This window comes from Hemicordylus capensis, chromosome 16, assembly GCF_027244095.1.
Source record: "Hemicordylus capensis ecotype Gifberg chromosome 16, rHemCap1.1.pri, whole genome shotgun sequence".
In the NCBI taxonomy this organism is placed as follows: domain Eukaryota; kingdom Metazoa; phylum Chordata; class Lepidosauria; order Squamata; family Cordylidae; genus Hemicordylus; species Hemicordylus capensis.
Genome location: NC_069672.1, coordinates 6,384,028 through 6,400,197, shown reverse-complemented (window position 1 = coordinate 6,400,197; position 16,170 = coordinate 6,384,028). Strand labels below are relative to the sequence as shown.

Below are 16,170 nucleotides of genomic sequence, written 5' to 3'. Positions count from 1 at the left end.
TGGCAATTTTCAGAAAACACCTGAAAACACACCTCTTCAGCCAGGCTTTCTCAGCTTTTTAAAACTTGTTTTTAAATTGTTCTGATTGTTTAATTGTTGTTTTATGATGTTTTTAATTGTTAATCATTGTTTTATAATTTTTTGCTTTAATTATTAATTGATTTTAATGGTGTTTTAATGTGCCTGAGCCTTTTGGAAGGGCGGTATAAAAGTTTTAATAATAAATAAACAAACAAATAAATAAATAATAACATCTGGCCGTGTCTTGCACATCATGCCATTCCTGCTCTTAGCCTCCAGATCGGCCTTTCTCACTGGCCCAATCTACCCAGAATGCCTCGCTGCTATGAGAAACTGGCTAGAGGATTCCAGACTCCCTTTGGATTTACCCTTGCTGCCTAACCCCCGAATGGTATTCAGTTCCATGCTGCCTCCCGACTCCTGGTCCAGTCCAGAGGAAAGAGGTCCTTCAGTTGCATCAGAGTCATAAGGAGGGAAGTCATATAATAATCCCTGCTCCGCTCTGGACCTCTCTCTATTCTTGCTCTTTCTTAAATCCAAAAACCTGTTTCTCTACAGACTTCTTTCTTGAGCCAGTATGGAGTTCATCTAATTTGAACCCCAAGCAAAATTGCTTCTGTAAGTAATCTGGTTAATCTCTGCAACGTATTTTAGTAGTAATATTTCCTTAACCCCTGCTAACTTGGCAAAGAGGCACCTTTTAACGTGGTGATTTTATACAGCAGGGAAAAGCAACTGGCCCTATCCACCCCCAGCACAGTACCTCCAGTGACTGTTGCTGGTGTCTATCTTATGTATCTTTTTAGATTGTGAGCCCTTTGGGGACAGGGAGCCATCTTATTTATTTATTTCTCTGTGTAAACCACCCTGAGCCATTTTTGGAAGGGAAGTATAGAAATTGAATGAATAAATATCAAATCATTTTATTCCTGTACCCCCAATCCATCAATAAACCGATTGTATTTGCAAACTTCAACCTCTCTGTACAGTTCTTTCTGCAAACTAAGCTTTGAACAAATTATTATGAAGGTGGGGCTGTTCCATTCCAATGGTAGCTAATTGCCCCACAGAAGCCCAAAACGTAAGCTCAGGGTCCCGGCGAGGTCCCTGAAGCAGTTCCACTAACAAAGAGCACATTGCAGAGCTCCAAGTCAGTAGCTTACGTACTGTGCAGGGGGTTGCACATCTCCAAGATGCACATGGCACATTGAGGCCCGCCACTGCTCCTAGTGTAGGTGTGAGAGGTTCTGTGCTAATGGCACAGTGCGTCAGAACTGCACCCAGCTTCCAGCTTTCCCATTATATATGGACTCAAAAGCTCAGCATTTCCCCGCTGAGCCACTGAAGGTGACCTGTGAACAGATCTAGCTATAAAATGTCTATATAAATGTCTTTATAAACTAGATATAAAATGTCTAGTTTAGCTTCCACCTCTCCCAGAACCACCGCCATTCATGGCCGTCACAGATGCCCATATAACTACAATAAAGGTTGTATCTTGCTTCCCCATTCCTTTTGCCTTTTCTTTATTCACCTTCCCTAGACAGCAAACTTTCAGCTCCTAAGGAGTCCCTTTGGACATTCTCTGACAAAACCCAGTTCTACCACAAATCCTTGAATCATCACTTTCAGGCAGAACTGCAAGTGACTTGAATCCCACAGGTTCAGTACGAATACAAAAGGATATTAAAGGATTTCATATTTGGAAATATTAATCCAGGTTTAGTTTTGGCTTCCTCCCTAATGCAGGGCTATCATAATGCAGAGCCAGGTTAGAGTGCTGGACTAGGACCGGGGAGACCCAAGTTCAAATCCCCATTCAGCCATGAGACTTGTTGGTGGGTGACTCTGGGCCAGTCACTTCTCTCTCAGCCTCACCTACTTCACAGGGTTGCTGTGAGGAGGAACTTAGGTGTGTAGCACACCGCTCTGGGCTCCTTGGAGGAAGAGCGGGATATAAAATGTAAATAATTATTAATAATAATAATAATAATAATAGTATTGATGATAAAATTCAGCCATCCCAGTTCCTTGGGAGGGACTCGATGTCTGGATCTGACTGTGTAAACAAGAAGTAATAATATTATTATTATAGTAGGTACTACTGACTACAAACAGACAATCATCTGCCACACAATACACAAGATATAACTGTAGTCGAGAAGAAAGAAACACAAGTTAAAATAATTGACATAGCAATACCAGGGGAAAGCAGAACAGAAGAAAAAGAAATAGAAAAAAAATCACAAAATACAAAGATCTACAAATTGAAATTGAAAGGCTGTGGCAGGAAAAGACCAAAATAATCCCAGTGGTCATTGGCGCCCTGGGTGCAGTTCCAAAAGACCTTGAAGAGCACCTCAACACCATAGGGGCCACAGAAATCACCATCAGCCAATTACAAAAAGCAGCTTTACTGGGAACTGCCTATATTCTGCGACGATATCTATAACAATTGACAATAAAATTCAGCCATCCCAGGTCCTTGGGAAGGACTCGATGTCTGGATAAAACAAACCAGTCAATAACACCTGTCTGACTGTGTAAATAAATAAATAATAATATCATCATCAAACTGTGGCCCTCCTGCTGTTGTTAGCCTACAACTCCCATCATACCCAGTCACAGTGCCAGAAGCTAGGGATGATGGGAATTGTAGGCTGGAGGGCTACAGTGGGACACCTTTGCTAATGGGTGCTCAGAATCTCCTCCTTAATCTCTCACCAATGCTTCCAACCAGGCCAGCTCCTCCATGGTAGAAGACAAATCCTCTCCTGAGGCCAGCAGATGGTGCTTTAGGGTAGTAAACCCGAACAGGCACCCCATCGAAATGTAGATCTTTCGAGAAGAGGCTGGGATCCAACCTTGTGCTCTTGAGTTGTAGGAAAAAATGGACAACCAGAACCTGACTGCAAAGGCCCAGACGTTCACAGATCTCCCCCTGTTTGGAGAAGGAAAACATGTGTCACAAGACTCTGTCACACCCTTAACTTCTGATTCAATAATTTATGAGAACCAGGTGTAGGTAAGAGAAGTACACTGTCTTCCTCACTCCAATGACTCAGTTTCTCCATCGGTGGCACACATGTGCCTACAAAGATTAAAATCATTCAGACAATGATTTTCCCCATGACACTCTATGGATGCAAAAGCCGGACTTTGAAGAGACTAAATAGAAAAAGTATTGACACTTTTGAACTTTGGTGCTGGAGAAGACCTTTGAGGATACCATGGACAGCCAGGAAAACAAACAATCGGATTCTATGGAAAGATATATTTATCTGCAACAAGAAGTAATATGGTGAATACGGCACTGACCGGTAGGGATGACTCAGTCCGGTTCAACCACCGAACAAGCTTGAACCAGTGAGGATTTCCCATTACCAGCAAAGGGGCAGGGGCAGGAACGACCCTCAACCTAGAACTGGCAAGAAGATGTTCTGAAACGGGAGAGACGTGTTCTTGGGTCCTGACTCTATAAAAGTACACTGGGGGCAGCCACTCCTTGGAGAAAGCAGAGTAACAGACTCTCTCTCCACTTAGCCTCTTGCTATGGAGACAATGGACTTTCTGTGGGTCTTGCTGTGGATGGCCATTGTGGCAGTTCTTCTTTGCCACCTGCTAGCATGGACCTACCCTCACTACCTCCTCAGATATGAATTCCCATTTGCCATTTGTCATCGGATCATTGCCAGACTGACAGAGAACACATTCTTCATGGTCCTTAGGCTAGTAAGTATATTCTTCTGACTGAGGCTGCTTTGAAATTGGTCTGTCATGGTGGGCAGAGGGGGCACTGTAAAGAAAGCATGAATGAATGTATGAGACAAGGCAATCATGGCATCTTCCGATATGTGCAGGTCTTCTATCCCGCCTCTGACTGATACATCCTGATAATTGTATGCCCAGTTTTGATTGTGTAATGATATCTTTTAGGGATGGGGTAGAAACAGCTGATTTTCATGCAGAAGGTCTGGGTAAGAGCCTGCCTGAAACACTGGAGAGCCGAAGACAGTACTAAGCCTCTTTACACAAGTGCCTAAACCTGGGATTTCTGCCTCTAATCCAGGGCTGCATGCTCATGTGAAGCAGGGCAAAAAGCCCTGACAGTCTGAATCTGGGTAACCCTGCTTCTTGCCCTCAATCTTAACCCAGGTTAGTGAAGAGCAGGGGACCCAGGGGCTGGGGTTGTGGTCGTGTGTGCACTTTCCCCTGTGTCTGCTGGTACCGGCTGTCAGGAGTGTTTCCACTGTGTTTGCCGGTTCAGGCTGGAGATGGGTTGTGTTGAGATTAATGTGGTTGGAGGGGCTGTGAGCAGTGAATGTGCCACTCTGCGCAGCCCACTCTATGATTTTTCTTCATTCCGTCAAAACATATAACAAAGTTCCCCGTGATATTTTGGTAAGTGAACTGGTCAAATGTGGGTGAGATGGAGGACAATTTCTAATGGGTTGACTCATGGACATATTTACCAGTGACTTAATTAAAGAGATGGAGGGCATCCTATTCAGATTTGCAGATTACAGACAGCTGGGAAGGACAGCTAACACTTCAGAAAGAATGACATTCCAAATGTCCCTGCTAAAATGAAAAATGGAGCGGAAAATAAGAAAACCAAATTCAACCATGGGAAATGCAAAGTTGTGCATTGAGGCAACAATAATGAAATGCACACCTCCCGGATGGGGCATATCTCACTTGACACCAGCATCTTTGAAAAAGATCCCACTTCCGCCCTCTGACTGAGGACCTTCCGGATTAGCAGGGCTTCCCCAGCACCACCGGAGCCAGCACGTACAAAATTGGACACAGCCCCTTTTAAGAAATGAAGCCATCAAACCTGGCAGTCTGCTCCAACAGCCCTCCCATGGGGGTGCAACATCACTCCCGTGTTGCTGGATTTGTCGATACCTCTTTGGAGCTAACCAAGGTGCTGATTCCCCTTCCCCTCTTAGCTGTCCAAGGTCTGTGATCCCTTCAGATCCCTGCCCCAGCAGAGACCCCAACTTGACTAGAACAATATAACAGAAGAAAAGGGAAAGAAACTCTCTCTTACAGTAGGGTGGCAAAAAGGGGAAACACTCTGCTCTGTGTTAGGCTTCAAGGATTTCTGAGCACTGACATTTCTCTCTCTCAATGCAAACAGGATTATATAGCATGGAAACTGGGCTTCAGCAATCGCCACACAGTTACGAGGTTTTTCATGAATGGACTCCCCATCTTCAAACAAGACCCGAGGCTTCATATCAAGAAACTCCAGTTTGACGGTGTGCCTGTGAAGCAGTACCAACCACGAGAAGACCACACCAAACATCAAAGAGGCATTCTCTTCTTTCACGGAGGAATTGGCATCTGGTGCAGCACTGGAAAAGACAGAAGTTAGAGTCTACCATATTGCATTTATTATGTTGCTGCATGTGCATTGTAATAAATGTCAGGATATGCTGAATGTGATATTGCAGCCTACCCGTGGAAGAGGAGAAGCCACCTCAGCAGGGATGTGTGAACCAGCTCAACATCAAATTGGCCCAGTTAGAGAGCTCAAGATTGAGCCCAAGACCCCAGGCTGGTTCGGAATGGGTTCATAGGTGCAGGGATTTGTGTGTGTGCTGGTAATGCAGACTTATTGCCGCCAAGGGATTCTGCGGCCTCGAGGGTAGGAGGCTCCAGTGGTTCCGCCAGCCTCCCAATGGTCTCCCCAGGTCAGATCTGGCCCATTTTAGGCCATTTTCCAGGCCTCAGGTATGCATGACCCTTGGCATGCAAACAGCCCATGTACTTGTGTGGTGGCCTCCAAAATGGCCACCGCATGCTCAGAGAGGCCTGAAACTGGCTGGGCCATCCCGAGCAGACAGAAGGCTGTGCTAGCTGGCAAAAGAGATCAAATGTCCAAAAGAAAGACAGCACACATAATAGAGATTCAGCATATAGGTGCTTATATGACAATGCCAGAAGCCTCTGAGCCAAGATGGACTATCTGGAGTGATTGGTTGCTAATGAAAAGATAGCTATAGTGGGCATAAAAGAAACATGGTGGAACAGTGAGCAACAGCAGGACACAGTTATCTCTGCATATAAAGTCGATTGAAAGGACAGGGAATGATATATTGCCGTGGAGTAGCACTGTTTGTAAAAGAAGCGATAGAATCTAGCCAGCTAGAAAACCTAGGAAGACTGGAGTGGGGACTCCCTTGGTCAGCCTGATCAATGATCTCCAATTATTTATTTGATTTGATTTGATTTGATTCGATTCGATTTCTAGACCGCCCTTCCAAAAATGGCTGAGGGCAGTTTACACAGAGAAATAATAAATAAATAAGATGGCTCCCTGTCCCCAAAGGGCTTACAACCTAAAAAGAAAGATAAGATAGACACCAGCAACAGTCACTGGAGGGGTACTGTGCTGGGAGCGGATAGGGCCAGTTACTCTCCCCTTGCTAAATAATGAGAATCACCACGGTGCCTCTTTGCCAAGTTAGCAGGGGAAATTAGGAAAAGACAGAGGAAGGGTGACTCTGTTTTTCCATTTGGATCTCTCAGCAGCTTTCAATACTATCGACCATAATATTTTCCTGGAGCATCGGAAGGGGTTGGGGATGGGAGGCACTGCTTTGAAGTAGTTCTTCTCCTACCTCTCAGGAAGCTTCCAGATGGTGTCCCTTGGAGACTGTTGCTCTCTAAAACCTGAACCATATAAATATATGGTGTACCCCAGGGCTCCATATTGTCTCCAATGTTCTTTAACTTCTATGTGAAACTACTGGGAGATATCATCAGGAGATTGGGCACAGGGTGTTATCAGTATGCTGATTATACCCAAACCTATTTCTCCATTTCAACATCTTCAGGTGCAAGCATAACCACCCTGATCCCTGCCTAGAGGAAGTTATGGGCTTGATGAGGGATAACAAACTGAGACTGGATGCAGATAAGACCGAGGTACTTATTGTGCAGGGTCATAACTCAGGAGACTATTTTGTTCTTCAGTTCTGGATCATGTCATCATTCCCCAGGAGACACAGTACACAGTCTGGGGGTGGTTCTGGATCCAAACCTCTTCCTGGTGTCCCAGGTTGAGAAGATGGCCTGAGATATTTATGCCAGCTGTGTCCATTTCTTGAGATAAATGACCTCAGAACAGTTGGATCCTCCAGACTTGACTACTGCAACACGCTCTGTGTGGGGCTGCCTTTGTACATAGACTGGAATCTGCAGCTGATACAGAATACAGTAGCCATTGGGGCAATGGGTCAACTCAGAGAGACCATATTATTCCTACACTAAAAGAAGCATAATGGCTCCCAATACATTTCTGGTAAAATAGAAGGTCAAAGAATGTTGACCTAGGGTCAAATAAAATGTTTGTCCCACTTGCTCTTCAAAAGTTTGTGTCCTCCATCTTGAATTGGTGTGGATGACATAATCACAAACTATGTCACTGAAGTGTCCCTGCATGTCACTGAAGTGTCCCTGCTGTACCCAATTTGGTTTAAATCAGTTAAGACAGTCCACAAATTAGCTTGCATGCACCTCAGATGTTCACACGGCCACCATCTTGAATTGGAATGGATGACATCATCACACACCATGCCATTTGGGCATACCCATGTGTCCCTAAAGCTGTAGCAAATTAGGTTCAAATTGGTTAGGCGGTTCACAAGTTAGCCCACTTGCGCCTAAAAGGTTTACACATCCACCATCTTGGATCAGGGTGGATGACATCTTCACAAACTACTACACCGTTGAGATGTCTGTCAAGGATTTGGAAATCTCTAGGGAAGGAGAGTACAACATTGCCTGAGGAGATGGTTGCAGTGTCAAACAGCTCCACATTAAGGATATTCTCCGGTCTAGCCTAAATCCCAATGATTCTATCCTTCCCTCAGGAGCAACAGGGAACAAGTCCACTCCTTCTTCTCTGTGAAAGTCCTCCAGCTATTTGAAGATGGCTCTCATCCCTCCCCTTCATCATCTTCTCTCCAGGCTAAACATTTAACAGTTCCTCCTAGGACTTGGTTTTCAGATCCCTCACCATCTTGGTTGCCTTCCTCTGAACTCACACCAGTGAATGAGTGTTCTTAAAATGCAGTCTCTGGCCCTGGAAGCAGTATGACTCATCTGCATCCCTTTAGACTTATAGGTGGAAGGGAGTTGCAGGGCCTCCTAGTCTGTCCTCCTCCTCAGTGCAGGAAATTGGAAACAGGGAGGATGAGCACACCACCGTGAGAGGCAGGCTGTTCCACTTTCTGAATGTAGCATTCATGTTGAGTGATATGGAGAGGAATCCTCTGATGATGGCCAGCATACTGACTCCGGTCTGTTTTCACTCCCCAGATACCTACGAAAGGGTCTGCCGCTATCTTGCCAGAGAAAGTGCCTCATTTGTTGTGTCTGTTCTGTTAGTGAGCACGGTTTGCTTCATTACTTATTTCAGGCTTAATTAGGATATGATGCCTAATATCATATATAATATCACCTAATATCACCAGCCTTTCTATGAAAACTTCCAGGGAGGATTAGAATATTCTAATTTTCTGGGATTGTGGATTTGGGGTTTTCATGAGCTGTACGGCATGATCATCACAATTATAACAAATTAAGGCTTGACTTATCTCGCTTTGCATGTAATGCATCTGTCTCATATATCTATTTCACCTTTTAATTTGCATTACTGAAATTAATGGACTTTTGCACGATATTCTGATTTTCCGAGTTTCACCTGTAGAACCGTCCAAGGCCTGTGGCATTTAAAGGGATAGCACACCTTTGTCATCAGCTTCTGTGATTGCCACTTGAAAGGACAATTAGGGGAAACTGATGGAAATGTCAGTTACAGATTCTTCTGAAGGAGACTTCGGAGAGCTGGTCCTGTGCTGGCAAGTATGATTTGTCCCCTTAGCTAAGCGAGCTCCGCCCTGGTTGCATATGAATGGGACACTTGATGTGTGAGCACTGGAAGAGATTCTCCTCAGGGGATGAAGCTGCTCTGGGAAAAGCAGAAGGTTTCAAGTTCCCTCTCTGGCTTCTCCAAAGATAGGGCTGAGAGAGATTCCTGCCTGCAACCTTGGAGAAGCTGCTTCCAGTCTGTGAAGACAATACTGAGCTAGATAGATCAATGGTCTGACTCAGTATATGGCAGCTTCCTATCTTCCTATGTTCCTACATGCAAATAATGCGCCATGCACAGTGTGGCACACAAAAACATTATATCTCACCTCCAGCCCCTCACCTCTGGCTCTGACTTTACAAGAAGTAAGGTCTCCAGGATAGCTGAGAAGAGATAAGTATCTGCCTCTCAAGCTATATTATTTATGGCATATAGAAGAACAGGCTCATTTCTCATGGGGTTATGAAATCACATGGCTCCTCTGTCCCTTACAGATTGTTATTACATTTATATGCAGCTCTTCCTCCAAAGAGCCCAGAGCAGTGTACTACATACTTAAATTTCTCTTTCACAACAACCTTGTGAAGTAGGTTAGGCTGAGAGAGAAGTGACTGGCCCAGAGTCACCCAGCTAGTTTCATGGCTGAATGGGGATTTGAACTCAGGTCTCCCAAGTCACTCTCCAGCACTCTAACCACTAAACCACATTTATACACATGCTACATGGAAGATGCTGAAAGGCATCATCTCATACTGCACGGGATATGGCAATGGTAAACCCCTCCTGTATTCTACCTAAGACAACCACACGGCTCTGTGGTCACCAGGAGTAGACACCAACTCAATAGCACACTTTACCTTTACATGTTCAGAACTGAATGAGGAGTATGTGTGTGTGAGAGAGAGAGATATCTGTGTGTATATTCTTTAAACTAAGGTGTAACATATAAGTAAGGTATTCATTTCATAGCAATTCACTGGCTAGAATGAACAACCACTCACAAAATCCTTCTTACTCCCCTCTATCTCATCATTGAAACTTACACAAGATCACACACAGGCTTTTTTCTTTGTGCCAATTAATCTCAATTTTGTGGATACATTCATGATTAAGCAGGCAAAACACTCAAGTAGTCCTTGCTCCTTATTTTCACCCTTTAAAAAATAGTCCCTACCTATGCCTGTAAATTCTACTCAATTAACTCAAAATAATCATACTGAAAATTAAATTGAACATTATACTGCATTAAGCAACTAAAACATACTGCATTTTTGCATTTTTGCCCTGGATTCTACAGGCACTGCATGTTTTGCATTCAATACTCTGCCATCCCCAGAATCACAGACACAGAGTGATTCCATGCCTGGTATCTCCCTATTTCACAAAACATACATCCCCCATAAGCACCCCTCCATTTTTGCTTACTGTTTTTGAAATAGGAACGATAAAGGATGCTTCCTCTTTGAAATGAGACTGTGCCTGTGGTCTTGCTCGCTCCCCATGTCTCCTTTCTCCTAGCCCAGAGCAAGCAAGGGGAGGAGGAGAGCCTCTTTCTACGTGGCTCTGGTCAAGTTTGTTTGAGAGTCCCTTTGCAAAACTTGATACTGTTTTGACTTGATAACTTGAAACTGTTTTGACTTGATAACTTGTTGACTCAGACTGAGCCAGAGCGCAGAGGGGGCAGCTGGGAGAACAAAGGGAAGCCACTCCACCCACCCCCACTTCTGTGAGTCTGTCTGTCTTTGCATTGCAATCCACTTCGGAATCCACTTGGCTGCAGAAGAGAAAGAGACAGAAAAGCCTGTTGCTTTTCTTCAAGTTTCATCGGCACCTTCCCAGACTCCAGTGGGTGGCGCTCCAATGCAACGCATCTCTTGCTTCATAGGAAAAGCAGTCCCTGAGTGGCATGACAGGTGCTGATCCTTGCTGCACTGTTGCACATTTCCATTTGTGCATGTGCCCCCAAATGGGCCTGACCTTGCTCAACATGGACTATGATCAGGCAAAAGCAACCATCAAACAGCGCATTGTAGACTCTGAGTGCCAGAATGATCTCAGCAGTGTTCCAAAATTTTACATCACTGACAGGCTTGGGGTTAGGGTTAGGGTTAGGGTTAGGGTTAGGGTTAGGGTTAGGGTTAGGGTTAGGGTTAGCCCCCTCCAGCAACATACCTCACCCAACTGGAGGTCCCTAACCACAGAAGGGCATTCACTTTGGCTCGCTGCCATAGCTTCCCCTTGGCAGTGCTAGAGGGACCCCATTTGCAGAGCAACTATACCCCTGTGGCTCAGGGCAGATCGAAACTACTGAGTATGTCCTCCTGTACTGTTTGTTCTATGGAGACAATTATGCCTCCCTCATCCTTCCATGGCTAAGCAAGTATCCAGGTCATCCGAACCAATTCTACAGCTCCTTGCTACTCTCTGACTCTAAGCCTGCCATTACATAGAGCATTGCCAGGTACTGTGCGGCTACGATCAGCATTCATCAGTGGATGACGGGCAGTGAGTCCTATCAGCCTTAATCTGACTCTTTGTGACTCTGGGCAGGCCCTGTAATTGCTCACGTGCCTTCCCTTTCTACTGCTTGTTACACCCTCAATTAGGCGGATCACCAGTCTTATTACTCAGGATTTTATATCTTTCGGCTACCTTTTAACCTTATTACAATTTTATGCCTTCTTTTATGCCTTTTACTTCTACTGTCTCTCAGGCATTGAGACCCTCATGCATACTCTTTTTAGTCCTTTTAGTATGATTAGTCCTTATGTTCTTAATTTTAATTTTTAATTTCTATATGTTATCCTTTTTATTTAATCTCACTTTTAACACATAATCACTCTTACATTTTAACACTGACTTAGTATTTTTAGAATTTTTATATGTATTATTTTATATGCAGGCATTTCTTTTATCATTTCTTTTATCTAATCTTACTCTTACCAATAATCACCCCTATACATTATGCTGGTCGCAGAGAGTAATAAAGATTGATTGATTAATTGATTGATTGATTGTCTGATTGTCCCACCATAGATATATAGCATTGCACCCTATGTCACCCGTTGTTGCTGTTGGTGGTGGTGTTGTGTGTATACACACACACACCACTTTCCAGCAAAAACAAACAAACCCCAAAACCCCATAGACAAAGATGTAAGATTGCTCCCTGTCCCCAAAGAGCTCATAATTTGGCTGCTCTGGGTCTGTGGGATCAAGGTGACTCTCATTGGGGCTGGGATTCTTGGCTAGCACCACAGCCTTGCACTAATGTGATGGGTTTGTTTGTACAAGTGCTGCAGTGTCAAGTGTCAAGCCGGTGATTCTAGGAGCAAATGAGGCATGATGCGTGTTTGTGTTGGTCCAGGTACCGTCTAGCTCCTGAGCACCCTTATCCTGCACAGTTTGAAGACTGCCTGAAGGCTACCATTCACCTTTTGAAAAATGCAAAGGAATACGGGGTGGATCCTGACTGTATCGTAATTAGCGGAGATAGTTCAGGGGCTACACTTGTCGCTGCCGTCTGCCAAGAGCTGGTCAAGAGAACTGACCTCCCCAAAGTGCGGGCCCAGATCTTGCTGCACCCTTTTCTGCAGGCGGTAGATTTTAATTTACCATCATATCAGCAAAATGCTTTTAATCCCGTAATATCCAAACGTATGTTACTGGAAATTGGGTTGAAGTATCGAAGAAAATACTCAGTACAGGCAGCTATGAAAGGCTCCCATGTTCCTGAGGACATGAGAATCAAGTGGAAGACCTGGATAAATCCAGACCATATCCCAAAAAGATTCAAAAGCAGAGGATATAAGCCTGCACCACCAACTCCTTTCCGCCCCAAAGTCTTAGAACAATCCAATGAGTTTTTTGACACCACCTTTTCCCCACTTTTAGCTGAAGATGACATCATTAGCCAACTCCCGGAAACATACATTCTAACCTGTGAATACGATGTAGTAAGAGATGATGGACTGCTGTACAAAAAGAGGCTAGAAGATGCGGGCGTTGGTGTGACTTGGGAGCACCTTGAAGACGCATTCCATGGAGTAGTCATTGTCCTTGATATTCCGGTGTTTCCTTTTTCCTGTGCGAAAAGAAAAATGGACAGAATAGTCAAGTTCATAAAAGGTCTTCATGTTTCAGGGGAAATCTCTTTGGCAGGAGGAGTCAAAGCTTTCACCAAGGGAGGAGGACTCTAGGAAGCCCCCTCCTAGGAGGACTGACTACTCTTCAGTCCTTAGAAGGCTCTCTCAGCCTTCCCTTGAGATGCCACCAGGGAGGGAACTTGGAACTGTCCAATGGGAAGTGGTTGAATGATCTGGGTATTTTTATCCTGGGGAAGAGAAGACCAGAGTCCTATTAAGACATGGGAAGAAAAAAAGCCCTGTTAATGGTTACAGCATCAAAGCCAGCAAGAAGTGCCCCCCCACTGTAATAACATTACTCACCCCCTCGATCTTGGTTCTCATGGTTACAGCCGCCTTTGTGTGAAGAGGGAAGAGCTGTAACTGTGAGAACAGATGCTTCCGTGACTGGCAGCAGGGCTTGCCCATGTAATGCTCAGGATGCCTCTGAGTACCAGTTGCAGGGGAGTCACAGCAGGAGGGAGGGCATGCCCTCAACTCCTGCCTGTGGCTTCCAGCAGCATCTGGTGGGCTATTGTGCAAAACAGGATGCTGGACTAGATGGGCTGCCTTGGGCCTGATCCAGCAGGGCTGTTCTTATGTTCTTAATGCTGAGCTGTGAGATCGAGGGAGGGAGAGACATTCTGGGGCAGAGTAGTGATTCTGGAGGACATACTGACTGTCTTGCAGTGTGGGGCCAGCAGGGATGACCCTTTCGCGAGGCAAGGTCAAGCAGCTGTCTCAGAGTATTGGGGCACCAGCTCTAAGAATAAGATGATTAGGGATGTGTGAACCAGCTCGACCTTGAGCCGGTTCAACATCGAACTGGTCCAGTTCAAAGGCCTGCCCTTCAGCCAGACTGGGCCCGGTTTGGCTCGAGGTCAAGCCTAATCTTCCCCCGGTCCGGCTCAGGGCTGGTTCAGGGATTCTAGAGTAAATAGTACGGACAAATGTGTGTTGGCCTCCAAATTGGCCACTGCCATTTCAGCAAAGGCCGGAATGGCCAGAAATGGGCCAAAATGGCCCAGGATTAACCTGATGGAGGCCACCAGGAGAAGGGGGGGACCACCAGAGATCATACATACCCTGCAGCTGCACCCCTCATAGGCAGTATTAAAACTATTTTTAAAATAATAATTCTAGAACCCCTTAACCGGCTCAAAATCTAGCTGAGCCAGGGGGGTTGTATGCGGTGCCAAAACTGAACATGACCAGTTCAGTTCAGGTCCAGTTTGGACTCAGACTGAACTGGGCAATCCAGTTTTGTGCACACCCCTAAAGATGACTGTGAATAAAAACAGATGATGTACTGCACCATGGCCATCAGAGCAGTAGGGATGTGCACAATACCGGAAATTCTTGGTTCTTTCTAATCGAACCAGATTTAAACGGAACCAAGTCCTCCAGTCTGGTTTCATAAACACCCAAACCAGGCCCTGTTCATCTTGAATTCCAGCCCAGTCTGAGGCCATACAGGTAAAGGGGAATCTGGTAAAGATTCCCCTTTACCAATACAGGGGAAGGGGGAACCAGGGGACTTGAATAAAAAGGCTTGGGATGGGAGGAAAGAATTTTTTTAACTCAAATTTGCCACCACCTTGATGTAAACTTCTTCCACTTGCATGCTTTTCTAGATATAAATTAAATAAACATTTTATTTATTTATTTATTTATTATTTATTTTTACATTTATATCCCTCTCTTCCTCCACAGAGCCCAGAGATTATGTTTATACTCACAACATGGTAATGTTATGTTTGGTTTGTCCCCACATGACATGGTTATGTTTATCCCCACAACCCTGTGGGATAGGCCTGCTCAACTTCAGCCTTCCTGCAGATGTTGCCCTATAACTCCCACAATCCCTGGCTATTGTCCACAGTTGCTGCGGATTAAGGGAGTTGTTGTCCAAAAACAGCTGGGGGTGGTGGAGTTGAGCAGGCCTTAGTAAGACTGAGGGAGAAGTGACTGGCCCAGAGTCAACCAGTGGTTTTCATGGCTGAATGGGGATTTGAACTCAGGTCCCCCTGGTCCTAGTCCAATGTGCTAAGCACTACACTACACTACACTGGCAATAAACAATAAATGCCTGGAGAGGCGGAGCCTTAAAGGAGCAGCCCTCTGTCCCGGAGACAGGTACTTCTCCTCTCTACCTGACCTTGCCTAGCTGTTGCTGGCACTGGCATGTTAGATAGACAGAACAGCAATATCCAGAAGACCCACTGGTGAGGAAGAGGCCCTTCCTGCTCTCTTCACTTGCTTGCTCCTCGCCTTCTGCTGGGATAAGAAGCAAGTGCTGACTTCAGCCTCCAACACATCCTCCAGTGCCTGAGTGCTCTTGACAGGATTATCCACTTTCATGTCTACCATGTTCCACCTTTTCATGCCCCCAGTTCCACCTCTCCTTATTTTCTTCATTATCTCCCTCACTCCAAGGGTCCATCAGGGAGTTGGGATGTGCACAAAACTGGCTTCGCCTGTTTGGTTCGGATGTGAACCAGCTTCGAAGCAGGGTGGTTGGAACCTGGTTTAGTTTGGGTTTTGCTTGTCCTAGTTTTGGAGACTCAAACTGGCCCATTACTCTCTATGTAGAGCACCTGGGGCACAAAACTGGGGTGGGTGGTAGACACCCAGGGCAGGCACCCAGAACTGATGTGAAGTTCTTTTTCCTATGCTAAAAACACTTTTTTCCTATGCTAAATTCCCGAAGCCAAAGCCCTAGCTTCCTGTCCTTGAACCCATCAAACTCCTGATGAGAATCAAGCCTCCTGCAATCCTGTCTTACAAGGATCTACAGTCATCCTGCGGCAGCAAACTCCATTGCAGCATGTCCTCCATGCTCCCAGCACAGACTTCCTTTCTTCTTCCCAGAATTCCCCCTGCAGCTTCCCTGTCCCACCCACCTGGTTGAGTCCTGGAGTTCACCAGCCTGTCAGTCAAGACAAGGGTTCACTTCCTGTTAACTCTTTAGAGGGTGGGAAGACGGGTCACTACAGCTGCCCTTGTAGGTAGTTTGTAAACTTAGTTCAAAATGCGGCAGCCAGACTGGTCTCTGGGGAAACCCGGAGATACCATATTATGCCTATTTTAAAACAGTTGTACGGCTGCTGATATGTTTCCAGGCAAAACCCAAAGTGC

General features: G+C 45.3%; 1 protein-coding gene across 1 annotated transcript; it reads left to right on the top strand.

Annotated features, from left to right (window-relative positions):
* Nucleotides 1–5,224: 5,224 nt before the first annotated feature.
* On the top strand, nucleotides 5,225–13,107 carry LOC128338622 (arylacetamide deacetylase-like 4). The gene is made up of 3 exons (XM_053281344.1): nucleotides 5,225–5,399; nucleotides 8,356–8,419; nucleotides 12,276–13,107. Exons 1-3 carry the CDS (start codon nucleotides 5,225–5,227, stop codon nucleotides 13,105–13,107), a joined length of 1,071 nt encoding a protein of 356 aa, XP_053137319.1.
* Nucleotides 13,108–16,170: the final 3,063 nt, after the last annotated feature.

What these genes read in the sequence shown, in the direction of transcription:
- LOC128338622 (XM_053281344.1), top strand. Translation starts at nt 5,225, where the DNA reads ATGAATGGACTCCCCATCTTCAAACAAGACCCGAGGCTTCATATCAAG. An exon ending in CAGCACTGGAAAAGACAGAA is followed by an intron (nt 5,400 to 8,355) that starts GTTAGAGTCTAC and finishes TTCACTCCCCAG; the next exon opens with ATACCTACGAAAGGGTCTGC. An exon ending in TCATTTGTTGTGTCTGTTCT is followed by an intron (nt 8,420 to 12,275) that starts GTTAGTGAGCAC and finishes GTGTTGGTCCAG; the next exon opens with GTACCGTCTAGCTCCTGAGC.